Source organism: Sesamum indicum, linkage group LG8 (genome assembly GCF_026168435.1).
Source record: "Sesamum indicum cultivar Baizhima isolate 11 linkage group LG8, ASM2616843v1, whole genome shotgun sequence".
Classification (NCBI taxonomy): domain Eukaryota; kingdom Viridiplantae; phylum Streptophyta; class Magnoliopsida; order Lamiales; family Pedaliaceae; genus Sesamum; species Sesamum indicum.
The window spans coordinates 19,015,488-19,035,110 of NC_142664.1; the positions used below are offsets into that span (position 1 = coordinate 19,015,488).

A 19,623-nucleotide genomic window follows, 5' to 3' on the forward strand; every position below is an offset into this window, starting at 1 on the left:
ACAATCAACATAAGGTAATTGCAGGATGCAATACGTTGATGGTTAACGCTTTATTTCCATCACTTAGTGATTGATGTAAGATTTTTACTTGTTTAGTAATTTTTCTTTAGCAGATTGATGAATTTACTGTGCACATGCACCTCAATATGCCAGATATTGATACAAAAATATACTTGATATCAAAATCATGTAAAAAGTTGTTGACTTCCTATTTCCATATTTAAATGCCCTATCCCTTGTTATAAAGTACATAGTTCTGTTTCAATAATACCCTAAACCACTACATACTCCAGCGGTCCAGCCCCAAGAAGAAGCCCATTATGTTCCCAACTTTTGCAAATTTTAACTAAGAACCTAAGCAAACCTAGCAACCATCAAATTGTATGCATGTACAACTGTAGCAGCTAACCACAAATATGCAATCAGTTGAACTCTAGGTGGGATAGTCCAAATCAAAAAGCATTATTCATCCTAAAGCAGCAACAAGCATGTCTATAGATCCCCAGGAATTTATGAGATATCATGGAATAAAAACATAAAAGAATCTGCCTTATGAGTTCATTAGACATCCAAACACCATATCCATTTATGTGATTCACCGGTTAACTTATTGGATATATCTTTTCATGAAAGTTGTGTGTGCTAAGCAGGGGGGTTAGCCTTATTGAATTGTTTTGCTAAAGTAGACAAAATGAAAGAAAATAAGTAATTTCACTTGGTGTGTATTGCAAATGCAGAATAGAAAAAGGAAAATGTGAGAAACTATTAGCTTAAATCACCAGCATAGATGTTTTGGATCCTGTAAGTGGCTACTGAAAAAACTCTAGAATTATTTTGAATTGAAAGGGTGCAAATACTAGTTCTGCCACGAGGGGGCAAATGTATCAGTATGGATCTGCCTAGAAAAGAGAGAAATATTGAAGAAAGTGATCTCATAAGTACACCAAATATCTACGGGCAAATAACTGACTTACACATTAATTTCATGCTGTTGAAAACTTCTCGCTTAAACAGAAACAAAAAGCAAATTACTTAATTTTGTGTAATAAACTATGTACCTTAAGTTTATTAAGATGATTCTTCCAGAAGATATTGACACCTTCATATGTTATGGGAAAGAGTATATGTACAATGAGAATCAACAGAGTTACACCCTGCAGAAGGAAAAGGTAGAGACAAAAAGTTGAATCCATGAGATATCAAGAGGGCCAACACAAAAGCACCACCAAGAAATTACAGATAAATGAGGTTATGGTTAGATGATAAAGCACTACCCCATTATTCTAGCAATGGCAACACTGATACAGCAAAGTTTATTCTTTTTTGACTTTATAGTAAAGTTGTCAACTGTTAGCTATATAGCACTGGATAAAGCATAAATGTCACATCACATATGTTAGGATTAATGTAATCAGCTTTTAATGATGAATAAGTCTAGTGTTTAGAAGACCATGAACTCTTGTAATTCTTTTATGATAGTTTACAAATGTAAAGGCTTTTTTAGATGAGACTTCATGAAGCCAGACAGCAAACAACTAAAATATCATGCAAAGGCTGAGTTGCTGGCCATTTGGGTGACATTGGTGAAGGAGGCAGTGAAGTGAAGGCCAAGCTGAGTTACTAATGAGACAATACAGCAGCAATGCCTGAAGATTAGGTGGAATACAAGTCTGAATCAATGGACAGTTCCTCCTACCATAAAAGGACTATAGCTATAAGTAAGGACAGAAAGACAGTAAAAAGGGCCAACAAGGACTTAAAGGACATATCATAACGGACAAAGCTTAACAACGGGCAAATTTTTCATAACACCTTAAAAAAGGGGATTCAGAGGATCAGAGAAATATTTTTCGTGACACCTTAAATATTTTTCGTAACACCATAACACAATTTAGAGCAATCTTTTAAGATGTAAAGTGAGAGGTAAAGGGCATTTTGTAAAAGTCACAAAAGAGAAGTTGAGTGAATTCCCAACAATGGAGTAGTTTAACTTAAAAGAAAGAGTTGAGTTAGATGTAGAGTTCAGTGATCTAAGGATTTTTAATCTTTCATCAGTATCTAGCTAATCTTCATATAGCTTAGCTGTGGTCAGATCAAGCTCTGTGTACACCAACTTTCAGAAACCAACTCCTGTGTGCACAAGGGAGTTAGAGATCATTGTGGATCACCTAACATAAAGAGTTGGGATTTATGGATTCCTCAATTAATCTGGACGATGTGAATGTTTAGAAGAATTACTCCTTCAAACTACCAAAATAAATTGTTGATTACTTTTCTCATAACTAACTGCTGCATAGTTGTTCAAAGATCATAATTCCAAAAGTTTTCAGGTAAACGGCCCAGTTGCTTTAAGTGTTTCAAAGTAGCATTCCTGTGCAAACTGAGCTTTAAGCTTAGGACAGCGCAGTTATGCACCAACTGTGCGAGCTAAGTGACAAGGCATGGAGATAAAGGGGAAATATCTAGATCAATAGTGGTGAAAGACTATTTCTTTTATGGGAGTAAAATAGGCTCAAAATACTTTACCCCCAATAGAAAAGCTTCAATCCGAGAGAGGAGCAAAAATGTGTGAACAAAAAATAATCCAAACTTCCAACTCATGATGCTATGAACAAGTTAATATCTAGAAACTTATATTGATAGATAAAATTTACCAATCCAAGACCTCAGAGAATTACCACATGCAAATTAAATTATTTGGATTTGTTTGGTTTCATTTTTGGGGGATCCCCGAGACGGGCCAAAACAAACCCAATGTTTGCGTGCTTGTTTTTACACCTTTTCTGTGTGAATTTTTTGTTTTGGACTTTCTATATATAAGAGATATTAACACACATATACATATAAATGTAATGTAAAAGAGACTTGACAATGAACAGTGATTTTTGTCTCCAAAAAACACAACATTAAACATACAGCACCTATATATATACAAATATATATAAATATATATAAAAAAGATATTATTGGACAATGATTTAACAATGAAATGAACAGTAACTTTTGTCTCCAAAAATACAACATCAAACATACAACACTTGTCATAAATTATTTTAAATCATCTCTAGAAACAAATCCAAACATACACACTATCTCCAAAGCATACTCATTTATCTTTGTTTTTTTCTATCTATCTCCACAAAACAAAACAAAACACTAAAAAATGAAACCAAACATAATGTTTACTTTTAGAACTTACCTCAAAAATGAGACTCTCTGGACCAGTCAAGTATGGCAGCTGTCCTAGAAAGTAGTACTCCCTATCACTGCAATGCTCAGAACACCATAGAGGTTTCTGAGAATCCAAACGAGTCATTTGTATGTCAGGGGAAAAATTTTAAGCCAAAATATGAAGGTATATAGATAAGAACTAAATGGCTATACCGACCTCAAAGAAATTCAGAAGGATTAAAGCAAAGTAGTTGAGGGACCAAAGGATATCAAATTGTATAAATCTTAAGTACGACTTTAAGGAGCTTCCAAAGCTTGACTGGTCCAGAATTTCCTCAGGTACGCCAATTCCATCTTCAGCCTGCAATGGCAGCAAACATTTGAAATTATCATAGAAAGATACACCAACAATCATAGGTGTCCCAGGAAATGATTCAACAAGATAAAACTTCCAATAAATTGGACTGCTTACTCCTCACTATCTGACTTAACACTTAGGTAACAATGTGTTAATGATCCATGCTCAACTATGCAATATCCTTGTTACTTCAGTGAATCCAGTCCATCCCATAGTCGACAAGACAAGACTCAAACGAATAGACTGTGAAACAAGGTCTGGTTTTGTTTCCAAAACAAACAAAAACAGGGTTTAAACCACTTATATGTCATCCATGTTGAAATACAACGATCTTGTGGATCTACTAAGAACTTTTGCTCTCCTGACTCTCCTAACTAAAAGTAGAATATTGCATTGCCTAGATAATTTCAATTATGACTTTGATCCACTACATAGAAGCTCCAGTGAAGCTGATCAATCTGATAAAACCATGTACTTGCATCAGTGGGATAAAGAGTAGACCTAACAATAGGGTCATGCAAGATGAGATACCACAAGTACTTGCACTTTAACATTTTCATTGTTGCTATTACTTTAAATATAAGCCCCATGAACAGGGAAGATACATAGGATGAAGAAAGGAAACATTGGAGGGAATCTACGAGGTATGATACACAGGTAAGGCATGGGAATTTTGGATAAAAACTTACTTCAACTAGAAAATAGTGGAACCTTCCTCTGAGAGGGAGTAGCTACTCCACTAAATTTACCATGAGAGCTAACACAAGAGAGAGACAGAGAGAGATGCTAGAATACGAATTGAAATCCTCCAAACTTGAGAAATATAGAAAACCTTGACCTCACATGTGACAAGCCAAACATATCCAACTGAAACCCACAGTTCTTTTTTGTATGTGTTTTCAGGAGGAGCCAAGACACAGGGGAGGAAGCACATCTGAGTCACTGGAGTGCTCACAAGAATTGCTTCCCATGATTCATTGGATAAAAAGATTAAGTTTCGGATATTTAGGAAAAGCAAAAAGGAGTCGACAGTGTATTGTGTGAAGTCCTTGTTAGGAAATTGTTTGACAAATCGTAGAATATGTGCAAAAAAAATTAAACAAACAACACAAAGATTTATGTCGTTCAGAGAGAATACTCCCACATCCATCGGAAATATCTATTTTACTAGGACATATTTATGTGTTACAAATAGAAAGGCCACACATCAACTATTTATACTTAGGTATTGGTAAAACATCATAAAGTATTACGATGTAAATCTTGGGTTAGGCACTTAGGCTCCATACATCAACAGTCCTACATTAATAGGGTAACCTTTATAGTGTGGAACAAAGGACTGCATCCAACTAGAGAATACAAAAGGAAAAAAAAAGGATTAAGGAGTTGATGTTTCTTCATCTCACATCATATAGGACATCTATGGAGGTCAACAGAACTTCACTTTACCGATATCCATCTCAACTACTATAGTGTCAAAAGAGGCTTATTGACCTACTCAGTCCTTTATGGAGTGCTGCATTACATATTGACATACTGTGCCCGATGGAGAAAATTCAAGTTTGATAACCCAAGATTGGATGTACTTGGATTTGCATAACAACAGATAAACTTCTAATATCAGAAGCCCTGGATGCAGAATTATGTCACAGTAAGTTAGTCTTTATCACCTCCAGTCCAAATTCTTTGTAGATTGGTTGAGTCTCCATATCCTAAGTAATATTAGATACAATTATTAATTACACATCCAGGTTTAATCACCTCATCCAATTCTTTGCTATCTCTAAACCACTTCCAAGCAGCAATAAGTTGTCACCATTGCTACAGTCATGATAGAAGCAGACATCTTCTGAATTCATTTGACTTCCTTAATCAACGTTTTAGTGCGAACTCCCGTCCCTGAGAGGGTCCTAGCAAGAGACAATCCAAGTTTCACATAGATCTCCTTTAATCCTATGGAACTTCCACTAAAACAGATAACATTGAGAAAGTACACGTGGCATCGTCATATAAAACTAGCCAGAAAAATTTAGCGACTATCTGCTTATAGAGAAGGCAATTGGCAAAAAAAGGGGAAAAATAGGGTTCTTTTTTTATCAAAACAAGATAAAGGGACGGAGAAGAGGGAAGGAAAAGGCAATTAGATGGAAAACATTTGGTAATTTACTACAGAATTTGACCTCTTAAGTCTTATAATGATAGATTACAAATAAAATTTTCAGAATCTTAAAATTTGCGGCAAATAAGCTTCAGTTTCACTTTCCAATGTTGGATTCCTCCACACCCCATATCACATATCCAACCAGTTCTTAAACTTCAGAAGTCAAATATCCCCTTATGATTACATCAAGTTTCTATCTCCGGGGGAAACGTTTTTGACATCCATAAACTAAGAAGCCAGAGTTAAAAAATGAGGTCAGGGACACATTTTATTTCAATAAACGAGCTTGTCCAACACATGAATTTCGTAGCAGTACTCTTAATTGCACAAAAGTCATCCCAGATGTACTCTTACTAGCGTAAAAGTCATGAACGTCTCTTACAGTAATAGAATAAAGAACCAATCGCTTTTACAAATTTCTTAACCGCTCATATTTCTCCACAAGGACAAGAATACAATGTCTCAGACTAACCGGCAGCCTTACGTGAATCATGCCTAAACAAACTTCTACTTTCAAGAGTTTGGATGATCTTTCCATTACCAATTACGAACAATACACTAACACGTTAATATCCACAACATCACATTGGTTATAATCTGGACAAGAAGATTCCCTCAGTCTTTAATATCAAAATTCAAGTCAAAAAGAAATTAAAGAAAGTTAACGTACGAGATCAACCAAAGCAGCAGCCCTTTGATAGGTTGATCCATATGCAATAGCATCTGATCTTCGGTGGAATCCATGCTGACGATTTCTTCTTGGGCTGCCGCTGCCGCCAGCTTCTCCAGCATCGCTACCCAGCAAAGCAACATCCATCTTCCCACTCTACACTCTGGATTCAGATGTGGGTTTGACTCAATAAAGTTCCTTTGCCTTTGTTAGTACATTGATCAAGCACGTGGCGTGCACAGCAAGTGGGATTGCTCTGATCCGTTATTCAGTCCCAAACCTAACTAATCTATACTATTTTAAATATTAAATTTAATTATTTTATTTATTTATCTAACTCTCCACCCTCCGACTATTCTTTGATAGTCACTTTTTTCTAAAATTTTCATGCATATTTTTTATACATTTAATAAAAAAATTATTTTAAATAATATTATAAAATTTGCACACATACAGAATGTGCCACAAAGCACTAGTATCTATACTATAAAACGTGAAAGATCATTTATTATATGCATGCAGAAACAACGTGCCACAATGACTAGTATAAGCGAAGGCCTTTTTTCTTTCACAAATGACAGTTATGACATTGCGACACCAATTTGATTGTTATGCCAATAATACTACTAAGTTTATTTATTTATTTATTTTTATCATTTGTTACTTTCATCCTTTCTTCTTTCTTTTATTTATTTATTGTTTTTGAAAATGTGATGTGTTGGTTCATATATATCTTTTTTTATTCATAGTATATTTTAAAATATACAATATTATTTACTATATGCACACAAAAACAACGTGACAACTAATTTATAGACTAAAATGCATAAAAAAAATCCTGTATTTTAAAAAGTCCGCTAAGAACCCCCCTCTGTTTTAAAAATAGACAAAAAAAACCCCTTTTTATTTTCTTAAACGTAGCCCAATCGCCCATCTCCATTAAATCTAACTAACAATGTTATTTTTTTCATAAAATAACTGTTACACCCTTGCTTAATATATATTAATTATAATAATGTTGGATCAATATCAATCAGAACCGTTAAATTTAATCCATTAATCTTAATAGTTGGAATTTAAGTTTATAAAAAAATTAAAAGTTCAGATTTCATTGATAAAAAATATTATTTAAAAATAAAATTAAAATTAAAACCCACCCCCACCCCCACCCCGCTTCCCCTCTCCAATAAAAAATAATTAAAAAAAATATAGTCAAACATAGAAGGAGTGCGTATAATACATTTTCAGTTAATTATTAATAAAAGGGATGTTCTTTATTGAACTTACAAAATACAAAAGAAATTTTTAAGCCTATTTTAAAAATACATAAAAAAATTTACTTTTTTCAACAAAATACAGAGAATAAAATGCATTGTAGCCCTAATTTATATTATGAGGAAAGGGAAAGGTGGTTGTTGGTTATGAGTAGATGTGCTTGCAATTAAAAATCAGTTAAGACATAAACGTGCTAAGTCCACGTAGAAAGAGAAGGGCGCTGGAATTCTGTCGGCATTGATTGGTGGGGTTCATGCGCTCCACAAAAATCTAGACCTATAGATTGCCGACAAAATTAGGACCAAATATAAAGGCAATTACAATTCTTCCATACCTGATTTGAATTAATTATATATAAATTTTTTAAAATTTAAAACATTATATTTAGTATTTTTAATATTTACTTCTATTTAATAAATAAGTATTTTCATTAGTTAAAATTCATTAAATTTGATGATATTAACAAAAAAATTGAATGAAAATTGATATTTACTATCGATTGACTTATTACTGATTTATTGTAGATTAAATAATATTTTTCCAATTAAACTATCTTTATAATAGTAAAGATATATACCTCATCACATACATTAAAGTATAAAGACATATAATAGTAATTTGATCATAGAAAGATTTACTTGACTTGCAATAATCAGTAATAAATCAATCGCAGGTAAATACAGATTTTTTTTTATTTTTTTGTTAATATAAGTAAATTTGAGAAATTTTGACTAACAAATGAACTTGTTTGTTAGATAGAAGCAAACTTTAGGGGTGCTAGATATAATTTTTTAAATCACAGAGGGTCTACATATAATTACACTAAACCTCAAAAAATGGGAGTGTAGTTGAAGCTCATTATAATATTTGAAAGCAAATTGTATTAATTAAGAAATTATATAGGACGTAATGAAAATTTTTAAGAAGATTTAAAAATAATAATAAATAAATATATATATATATAAGGGTGGAAGTGGCATGGGAGCCACTTTCCTACCACATTTTATATATAGGGTAAATTACAACGACCTCCCCCAAGGTTTAGGATGATTACGAATATCCCCTCGTTATTTGAAAATTTCAAATACCCCCTAATGTTTGATGACTTTATGTAATCTTTGGATGGAGGTATGAAATTATCAATTTTGCCATTTATTGTATTTTTTATTTTTTTTAAAGATTAAAAACTTATAATAAATTGAAAGGGATGGATGAAAATATTTTAAAAATTATCCATTTAGTCCATAAAAAAATAAATAAAATTATAATTTTTAATCCACAAGAGCATTTTGGTCAATTCACCATAAAAATGAATGAAAACCTAACAGATCGGGCTAATTGTTATATGACCGTTAAAATAAGGGAATATTGGTAATTCTCTGCAGTTCTCCTAGTCTAGGCGTATCTTCCACTCTCTGCACATTTCCTCTCGATGTCCCTTCCATATTTTTAGATGGAGATCCTTAGATTTCCCAAAGATAGAGCCAATTAATCTAGATTGAAGTATGCGACCATGTTGAACGACCTCTCACGTTGCTACGTAATCTCCCTAAATCCGTGATCGGTTCTGAGGATTGAAACACGTACATTAGGATCATCGGGTTCGTCCCCGACTAAGACCCTCCGATGCTCAAGTTAGTTCGGGTCAAGATAGAAATATGCGATTAGAAGGTAAACAGTCAAAATCAATTAATGCCAGTTACCTCAAGCAAAGTACATTTGAGTATTTATAGGGCCCAATTTGACACTATAGATCAAACCACGTGTCGCAATTTGCGCGTCTCCTAGTTCTAGTCAAACGATGCATAATTCTCCTTGGCTTATACGGTCGGACTACGGGTCAAAGTGCGAGGTGGGTCTCAACAACCCGACTCGCGACCTTACACGTGAATCCTACTGCAATTCCATTTTATCCTTCATGAAGGAGTTTTTTCATCTTTTTAGCTGTTGACCCCCATCACATATGAAAGTATATAGATATGTATTTGTAAACTATAAGTATATATAATTTTCTAAATTAAATATTATATATTTACATGCATCAAGAAATGTATTTAAAATTAAACAAAGATTTCGTGGATATGCACAATATAGATCCATGAATTTAGAAAGCCTTGTCATAAAACAAAGTTTTAAGTTCAATGTTTTTAAAACAATGCATTCTATGAAAGTAAAAGAATACCAAAATTAAAGGTTGACATACTAACAATATTAATTTATGCCGTCACCCTTAATTAAGATTTATTATAGGATAAATTATATTTTGTCATTCGAATTATACTCGTTTTTACACTTTGGTATCTAAACTTTTTTTTGTATCAACTTACCATCTCAACTTTGCAAAATTTGCACTTTGTCATATATGACCGTCGTTTTGTTAATTTTTCTGCAAGAAAAATATTACATGTTATGCATATATGAAAAATATCACATCACACTCTTAAATATCACATGTCCACAACATGTGACGTTTTTTTCGATAAAAATACTTGGTAAAAGAAGTTATAAATGGCAAACTATAAAATTTCGTAAAGTTGAGATAATGAACTGACACAAAAAAAAAAAAAAATAAATACCAATGTGTAAAAACGATTATAATTTGGATAGCAAAATGTAGTTAACGCTTAATTATATTATAAGAATAATTTATCTAACAAAAAGATAAAAAGACAGCATTGACACCTATTCAAGTTAAACAGACTGAAAAAAAAAACAATATAAAAGGAAAAAAAAATAACCCTAATAGAAGCCTACGAAAAATGTAAAAATAAAGCTGAATTTTTTTTATATACATACTAAAACAAAATAAAAAATTGCAAAAAAATAAACAAAAAAAAAAGTCATTCTATTTAACAAAACTAACATTGTTACATTTGCTTATACATATTAAAACCAAATCAAAATTCAATTTTTATTTTTATAACATTTCAATATCTCATTTTTAATTACCAACCGTACTGAATGCAAAAGCATTATTTTATACGTTTTTATATCTCTTAAACATCTTTATATTTTTGTTATTTTACTCATCAAAAATTAAAATAAAAAAAATAAAACTATATTTATGTTTTTTTTTTTATCTAATTCTTTATTCATTTAGCAGAAGATCTAATCCATTAATATATCAAATTAAAATGCCAAAAGAAAACATCATTAATTACCAAAAACGAACTAATAAATCAATCTGGCACGTACTGAACTTTAGACTCATCGAAAGTTTAAGTTCCTTTTGGTTCGATTCTCCGAGATGAACATTAGAAGAAAGACTTCACTCAACCTGCCGACCGATTGGTGGAATTACTAACCTTAGTGATCTGAAAGCACAGACCTGATGAGCAAAGACCATAACAAATCAGAAGGATTCAAAATTTCGAACTCAACCAGTTACAAGGACAATTACATAATCTGGTACAGTGTGAGTAAGCTGGTATACTATTTCACCTCACAATAGGCACAACATAGAACGTAATCTTACAACAACCTTGCTAATTAATCACAAACGAAAGAATCTCTTATCTAACTAGTAATGTACGCATCGACTATGAGAAGAATTGACTAATTACAAACAGTAACAAAAATATGAAACGACCAGCACAACAGACGCTAACTCAAAATCTTTGGCTCGTCAAAATACAAATAACAGGAAAATGATGCTACATACGGATTAGAGCCTCGCACTCTGCAGACATGTCCATTCTGCAACGCGACCGTAAACCTGCAGATGCAAATTGGATCTCTTAGCATAAAAATGACTTGATGGAATCTATTCATGAGGTCTATATCAAAACATTCAGAAGAAAAACAAAGACAGATGTATAAATAACAATAATTTGATTGAAGAATTATAGCAAAGAACTATTAGCACTTCAAGTCACCTGTCATCACTTGAAATAAATTGCAAATTTTGAGCCCTGTTGCCAGCCTTGCATCATAGAGATCAACAGGATATCTAGAATAGAATGCAACTGTATGCCAATGGCATTACAACACCCTATTGTCAGTCATGCAACTACCCTCACTTAGGTGTGAACAGTTTTAATTCTTAAAAGCAGATACTATTCATTATCATGCCAGATGATTTTCATATTTAATTAAACTTAGCTTCAGAGAAGATTCAGATGCTTGATCACTCGAAGATGCAGAATAAAGTTAGCATCTCTCACTATTTTGTAATTACAATAGATTAAGGAGCTCAAAATTTCCCCACATTGCAGATACAATCACTTACTTGCTCAAGGCCTCCTAAACAATACTCAGAAACAATATGTTAGGTGACAAGCTAATGAGAGCTCATCCAACTTAAGTCCTGTTCACTTCGTGAAATGTTTGCCATGTCCTCGCTATTTTCACAATAAAGTTATGTGAAATTCACCAGATCAGTGGACTGTAGCAGCAAATCTATCATGTCATAAACAGTAATCTGTATTCCTAGTTACAACCAAATCAAGAGTTTTAAAACATCAAAAAAACTCCTATTGACCTTGAGGCTAACACCAACAAAGAATGTTACTACCTAATGTGAACGTCAAATTTCAGGAGCACACTACCTTCATTCTTCAATTTGTTCCAGAAGAGCCATCGACAAAAATAATACAGCTAACAAGGTATATCAGAGATTTGAGGGTTCAACTTTAAGGTCCTTAATATGTAAGCCTAATGCTGATATAAGAAAGGCAAACAGTGTCCAATGAATTATTTTTCTGGGGACTGTTTGATCCTTAATATGTTTTTCATTAGGCACTACGTTCAGTGATTAACACCTCTCTAAACCTGCATCCAGTGGTTGAGCTTTTATTTGGGCCCTTATTCTGCTATCAGTATAGAAATTCTTCTTTGTTTACATGCTACCCTTGCTGAACATCACCACAGGTAGACCAAACTGGGGGAATACTGTCAATTTGATTTTCTCCTGTTTCTTCTTTCTTCCACCTCCCAATCAGATCTAACTGGCTGGCACCCCCAGATTGGCTGCTCTATTACTTATTTATCCCAACTAAGACATACTATCAGAAAAGCACAATTTCGCAAAAGTACTGGAGATGTAAACATCGGCCAAATTCTGGAAACTTCATCTAAATGAACTTCCATCCTTTTCTTTATATCTCTATATGTCTTTGGAAATTCATATACTCTTCATTGGTGATATCCACAGTATCATCCGAGTAGGGTCATAATAAGTTCAAGGCTTAAACTGCAGATATTACAGCAATCAACCAAGTGAGACTAAAAAGAAATGAAAAAACATTTCCAGCACACCAGACAAAAGGAAATGGAAGCATTAAGTGAAATAACTGAGAAGTGGTATTCATGTTGGCAGAATATGTATAAGTTTCCAACATAAACAGAAATTATCACCGGGTACAAAGGAAATGCTACAATCAGGTTGGAAATATTAGATAATGGGTTACCTTATCTTACATAGCAGCCTTAGGTTTTTTTCCAACCACAATTTGGGATATGTGTAGGCCCCTACTAAATGCTTCATTGAAGAGAATCCTGGTCTGCATGTTTTGGAACCCAGGTAGCCATGATAGAAGGGCCAGAGGGGCCATGACAATGACTCCAAACATTATGTCATATAGGCGAGCTACAGAAACAACAGTCTCCCAAAGCATTGTTTTCTGCAAAATGGGTCGAAGGACCTGTGCAATAGATATACATCCCCACCCAGTAGGAATAAAAGCCAATAAGCTAGTGAAGAGATCCATAAATCTGAACTGGGTAAACTCAAGCAAGGCAACTATCACAACTGTTGCCAAGATAATAACAAGGAACTGAACCAAACGATAGTAGATGTGGTCTTTTGCAGCATATTTGTCCCGGGCATATGCGATTACTGTGTAAAGTCCAAGAGCCACCACCACATAGATCCATGAAAGCAAGTAAACGACAATGCTCTTGCTTCCAGCAGCAATGCCTAATTGATACACAATTCCATACTGAAAAAAGAAGAAACGAAGGTCCAAAATGATTTCCAGTATCTTTCCCCAAAAACCAGTTGTCCTTAAATGATCTTGCTCTTCATACCACCACTTTTCCCAGCTCTGTTCAGATTTTGCAAACACGCCACCCCTGTACCATATCCAGTTCATGAAATCATCAAAGTCATACACAGTTTTTAACCAATCAAAGCCTGAGGGGTTAAAAATGAAGGGCCCCAATATCCAGGACACTACTAAAAACCAACTGGAAATAGTCAATGCTATGTACACCAAAGTTCCCTTAGCCACAGGACTGTAGGAAGCATATACAGTGAGTATCAGTCCAAGTTCAATAGCTTTCACAAAGTGACTACGAGCATATAATCTATAATTCTCAGCAAAACTCTTGTGCTGCACCACAAAACCACGGCCAGTTGCACGATATTTCGCACCACCATGCAGAATAGTTCTGCCAAAGTAATGACCACGGGTCCCCATAGAGAATGTATAAAATACAGAAGAAAGTTGGAGCTGCATCGTTATAAAGTCCCAGATAGCATTCAGAAAGCCATGCTCGAGCGAGTTTTCCACAATCATTGGCAAGGCAGTAAAAAGACCAAGTTGGATGATGAGCTGCTGGTTCAAGATTGTACCAAGCGCTCTATTATTGTTGGCATCTGCCAAAGCAGCACCTTCCACGCCGCTCAGTGCCAGATAAAGCCGGCCCCACAAAAATGCATAAACAGTCAGGTTAATCATCATGGTATTGAAGAAAAATCCCACAGTAGTGTGAAAGAATGAGAGCATTCGGAAGAAGTCCAACCTATGACCCAACCTGTAAACATCTCGGCTCAGTATTTGCTCACCATTCCCACTGGCAACCTTGGCTTCAAACATAGAGATCTGATTCAGCCCAACATCCCTTCCCTTTCCAACTTGGATGTATTCATGGTGGGTAACATTCCCGCCTCTCAATGTGCAATTAAATCCAGCAAAAATATCCTCACTAATATTGATAACTCTGGAAGCCTTGCTTAGACCCCCACGAGTCATAAACCAAAACCTGTCAAACACATCTGGGTGCCCATAATGCATCCGGACTTTCAAAGGATTAGCCAAAACACGCTGCCCCAAGGTTACAAAACTTGTTTCCTGTGCAGACATGAACCAAGCAAGTGACGACACGGAGCCAGTAAAAATATGCTCCCGAACTCCCAGGATGGTAGGTTTTCTGATCCCATAGTAGCGCTTGAATTCCTCCAGAAGGTTCCGCATCTTTAGAGCCTCCTCAAAATAGTTATCCTGGTTCATGTCAATTGTCTGAACTGCATCTCCCCTAGTGAAGATAATGGCATGATTCTGATTCTCTGGTTTCCCCTCCCCAAGCTTGAGTGGACCAGGCAACTTGACCCGATATATCTCGACTTCTCTCTGCAACTTCTGATCATATTTCACCAGGACAGAGTAATACTCTTTCTCATCCCTTCCCGACGACACCTCATCAACATAAGCAACCCGAAGTGCTTCGTTATTTTTCATCAGATAAAGTATCTCCTCCGCGTGGGGATCCTTTTTGGCCTTCTGTGAACCATAAATCTGGCATGCAACCACATAAGTGAACTTCATCAAAGCTGTCCCACGCTCATGACCTTTAAAATAAACACTGACGGAACTATCTGCTCTGCTCAAAGTTCTTGATGAGGGTGATCTCTCTGAACTCAAATCATCCATACCATCGTCATGCGTCAAGGAACCCAGTTGCTGAGATCCTTCCCTCATGTCCATCTCAGAAGCAGAATCCAGAAAAGCCAACAGCTCAAGAGCACGATAGTAGTACATCATTCCCCTCACAGTCCGGGAAAGTGTCTGGCCTCTGTATGATGCCCACGATCGAAGATCTCTTAGCCTAGTTGTCCAAAGTTCTTTCTCACTGGTCATCCCTTCTCGGCGCATCCTCTCCAAGAAGTTCCTCCAGTCACTGGCATAGATAGTTTGCAAGTAGTAGAGGGTCGAAATTCCATCTTCATTCTCAGTTCGAAGTTGTTCCTTGCTGTACAGCACCTCTTCACTGTAGTATGGGGTCAAAACACTGAAAGCCATCATTTTCTCAACTTGGGGAGCGTGAGGCATGTTCATGAACAAGGAGTTACTGAAGAAGGCAATTCGACGCCTTGCCTCAAGATTTTCTGGAACTTTCTGCATGGAATCCCGAGATGTGAGAATGGTATGCAACCGACGGACCCTACGATAGAAAGTCTCATTACTTGCACTGGGCAACTGGACAGCATTCTGAAAAAGCAAAACTTCACCAGAAGCTGTGCTTTGAGGAGCCAGGCCATCCTCCTTTAGCTGTTCGTTGTTTCTCTTCTCTTTCAGGAAATCTCTAATAGCAACCTCGTAGAGGGCCTGAAGAGCATTTACCACCTTATCAGCATCTTTATCAGGCTTGAGGACAAGACATAGAAGATCCACCAACTTTGCATGGATTTTGGGGAGTGCTCTGGTGTCGTAGTTCTTCGTGAATTTTTCCAGCTGAACCCATTGCTCAATTTCTTGGAAAAAAGTTCTGATTATGGAGCGCTCCTCAGAATCATACTTGACGATTGCAAGTAAAAAGTGCTTTAAACTATCATATGCTTCAATGACCGCACAGCGCCTGTATTCGGTCTTGCAGATCTTATACCAAAGCCACCTGTCAGGAGCATCTACCAACTCTTGTGCCTGGCTTAGAGCAAGCAGTAACTCATTACAGAGGAGCAAGCAAGGCCACTGGATCACCCGAATTTCCCAATTACTTCTGGGGTCTTTCCGGTCATTTTGAGGCAGCTCCAAAAGCTCAACCTCACGATCACTGATAATGTCTTCCTCCCTAAATGTTTTGATTATCTCATTCCATATCAAGGCAAATTTGTAGGCCTCTACCTGGTTGGATTCAAGTTTCTTGAAGGGACGGCCCAGCCCGTACCTCAGTTTCAACCGGTGAATTGCATCCTTGAACTTGCTCTTAAATGTCCCCCTAGCATTCAGTAGCTGCTCCTCAGGCATAAGATTAAACTGAATAGCACTAGCAAAGAATTGGAATCTCAACCTCAACTGTTGCATGTTCCGAATCTCACCCAAGTGGTCGAACAACCCAACTGCCGCCCCAACAAATGAGGAATAAATTGAGTACCAAATCTGGATATCCATTAAGTAAATCAAAACAACCGGGAGCCACAACAGCCCAATGGCAACACGGTTACTGGCATTAAAGACCTCATACCACTCATAGTTAACATTTTCGAGATCTAGCAAGGTCTTTGTCGGTGCAATCATGGGCTTAATCTGCATGAAGTAGCTAAAAGAGAATTTCGTCGCAAGCACTGCGACCCAGAAAAGGGTATACTTAATATTGTCAATAAGTCCTTCTCTAAGTCCCCGACCCACAAAAATACTGCTCTGAAACCACCATGACAACAAATAAAATACTTTCCAATTTTTGTTCTCCACAAAATTCCTAATCCATGGCAGAAGAAATAGAGCCAAAGCTAACAGCTCTGGTGCAAGAAAAGCCACCACGACCTGAAGAAAATTGACCACTCTGTTGTTTGCAGCATTCGACCACCCACGATCACTATTCCTCTGCTTCCATATCCTTGAATAAAACACCCCAAACACCAGAATCCACCCTGCTGCAACCACAGCTTTCAAGACCATCCTCACTCCCAGAGACTTGGTCTCCCTCGAAACCAAACTATACTGCATTGCAATGTCCAACAAAGACTGAAAGAACCTCAGTCCAGCCCATGTGAAGAACACGGTCAAGCACCTCACCTGAACATCCCTACTCCGCAGTGCCTTCCATGGAGCCTCGGGGCCCTCCCAACCCACAATGATCGCTGCCTGAAGAAACAGAATCAACATAATCCACAACTTATCAAAGCTCCTAAACAAATTCCAAAATGACCTCTGCTCAACAAACCCTGTTTTTCCGACCTTCTTCCCCTTATGGCCCGTCACAAAAAAATTACTCCCAACATCAATCGGCCATTTCATCTTCTCAAAACACCTCTTACTCCAAAAGTACTCATTTATATCATCGTAATTCCGCCACGCAGCATGTGGGGCAGTCCCATTCTTACTATTGTCCACCTCTTCCTTAATAGTATCATAAATTGGCTTCACAATTTTATCTAGAAAAGCATTTTCACCAGATATAGACGGCACAAAAGGGCTTCCCGTGTTCTCATCAATATAATCCTCCAATATCTTATTCAATTCCATTGCCATATTATGGAATATATAACAAATGCATTCCGGAACGAAACGCAAATTTGCAGACTCACCCCAAACAAGCAAATAAAGCGAGACGTACAAGAGCTCGCGCCGGTGATCGGAGGACGAGTGGCGGGACCGCGAATCCGAAAGCCAAATATTAGACCTGATGTTAAGGTATGAGCACCAATTGGAGTAATTTTTCAAGAGATGGCGGCGGAAGCGGCGCAGGACGGAAGGGTCGAGCGTATCGATGTTGTCAGGAGGAGGGGAGAGGCGCATCTGAGCATTGGCGAGATGGAGCACGAGGTGCTCCCTCTGGTTTCTAACGTTGGACTCCTGAAACCCGAAGAAGAGGGCAAGCCAGTCAAGGAGGTCATAGTGGGGCTTCCAAGTTGAGAAGGGGGGCCGGCGGAGGTCACCGACGGCCCGTAACGCAGCAGCAGCGGCGCGGACCTCGGGAAAACGGAGGGCGGGGTGGTCGGCAAGAAGGTTGTGGATTGGGATGATATTGTACACTTCTTCGTCCTGCGGTCGCGGGGGGCGTTGATTCATTGTCGCATCCGCAGAGATCTGAGGATTTGGGAAGCGATGTGGGGTTTGCTGAAGCTCTCAGGTCCTCCCTCCGACGGAGAACGGGAGTGGGGGGAGGTGGGATGGAAGGGTGGAAGTGCAATGTGAAGCGGGTGGGTTTTAGTTCAACTCGTTTCTTGTGAGCAGATTTGTAACAGAAAGTCATCAACTTTTCAAATGGCAATGGCGGATGGGAATTTACGCAGTTTAAGGGAGGCAGGCGACATATGGATTCCGACGGTCTCGTTGTTGTACCCCCTGCTACCATTGTTGTACATTCACCAATTTTAAACTTTCTTAAACGGGACAAAGGATAGAAGGTTTGAAATTTCTCAAAAACATCCCAATATTGCAAATTTATCATCATCATAAGTTTTTCCAAAAATAAAAAATAAAAAATCCTTCAAACTAATTATAGAATTATTCTTCCTAAATTTCATTTCTTTTTTTATCTGAATCCATCAACTATTATCAATCGAAATAACTCGAATTACAATTATTCTTTTCAAATATCAATATTTAACAAAAACAATTACACCAATCATACCCTGATTAACAATATCAGATAAATCCTCTCAAAAAAAAGAAAAAAACAATGAAATCTAAACAACACCTACTTATGCAATAGAACAACATCCCACGCATGTACGGAGGTCAAACTAGATCATGGGCATCAACTTCGGCCATTGAGCTAAACCTCATTGACAAATTTCAACATTTTATTTTTTTAATATTTATAAAGTATATGATAAATCATTAATATCTTTAAAATAAATTTAACCAGAAACCTTAATAATATCTTTTTTTTTTTTTAGATATCTTAGGGTTCATTTATTAGCATAGGGATATTATTTGACATAGTCAAAAACTTATTATTATTGCAAATGGGATCATAAAAGTCTTTATTAATTTACCATATTGCATATGTATATATATATATATAGAGAGAGAGAGAGAGAGTTCCCATTTCTAGAAAATAAATAATATTTATTTAAAATCATGTCTTTAAAAATTCAAAAATATTATTTTGTTTATTTCAACTGGTATTTATATTTTTTTTAAGTGAGAACGAAGAATTATCATTATTTTTTTGAATAAGTAGATTACGATTTCAATATCAAGTATCTGTATTTAACAACAACTGACAATTGTTATTGGATACTGATTAATATCGAATGACTACACCTAATGAACACTTACTATAAAGTATAAATAACACCTCACACGTTGGTGGGGTTCA

The 19,623-nt window shown here is 36.2% G+C and overlaps 2 protein-coding genes and 1 non-coding gene across 3 annotated transcripts in view; all 3 read right to left on the reverse strand.

Annotated features, from left to right (window-relative positions):
- Nucleotides 1-6,651, reverse strand: part of TPC1 (two-pore channel 1) — a 29,334-nt gene extending 22,683 nt beyond the window's left edge. Inside the window, exons 1-4 of the mRNA XM_088884011.1 lie at nucleotides 6,361-6,651; nucleotides 3,389-3,532; nucleotides 3,200-3,295; nucleotides 1,059-1,154 (exon numbers count right to left, since the gene is read on the reverse strand). Of these exons, the coding sequence (XP_088740137.1) occupies nucleotides 1,059-1,154; nucleotides 3,200-3,295; nucleotides 3,389-3,532; nucleotides 6,361-6,507 (483 nt within the window). The 5' untranslated portion in view covers nucleotides 6,508-6,651. The remainder of the gene's footprint in view (nucleotides 1-1,058; nucleotides 1,155-3,199; nucleotides 3,296-3,388; nucleotides 3,533-6,360) is intronic.
- A 4,329-nt stretch (nucleotides 6,652-10,980) lies between these two features.
- On the reverse strand, nucleotides 10,981-18,650 carry GSL05 (glucan synthase-like 5). Its single transcript, XM_011088064.3, has 2 exons — nucleotides 13,044-18,650; nucleotides 10,981-11,350 (listed from the first exon to the last, which is right to left on the reverse strand). The coding sequence occupies exon 1, from the start codon at nucleotides 18,363-18,365 to the stop codon at nucleotides 13,050-13,052; it is 5,316 nt and encodes a 1,771-aa protein (XP_011086366.1). The 5' UTR covers nucleotides 18,366-18,650; the 3' UTR covers nucleotides 10,981-11,350; nucleotides 13,044-13,049.
- On the reverse strand, nucleotides 15,329-15,409 carry LOC148787285 (small nucleolar RNA J33). The gene has a single exon (XR_016067107.1). It is a non-coding gene; the product is annotated as a small nucleolar RNA J33 (small nucleolar RNA).
- Nucleotides 18,651-19,623: the final 973 nt, after the last annotated feature.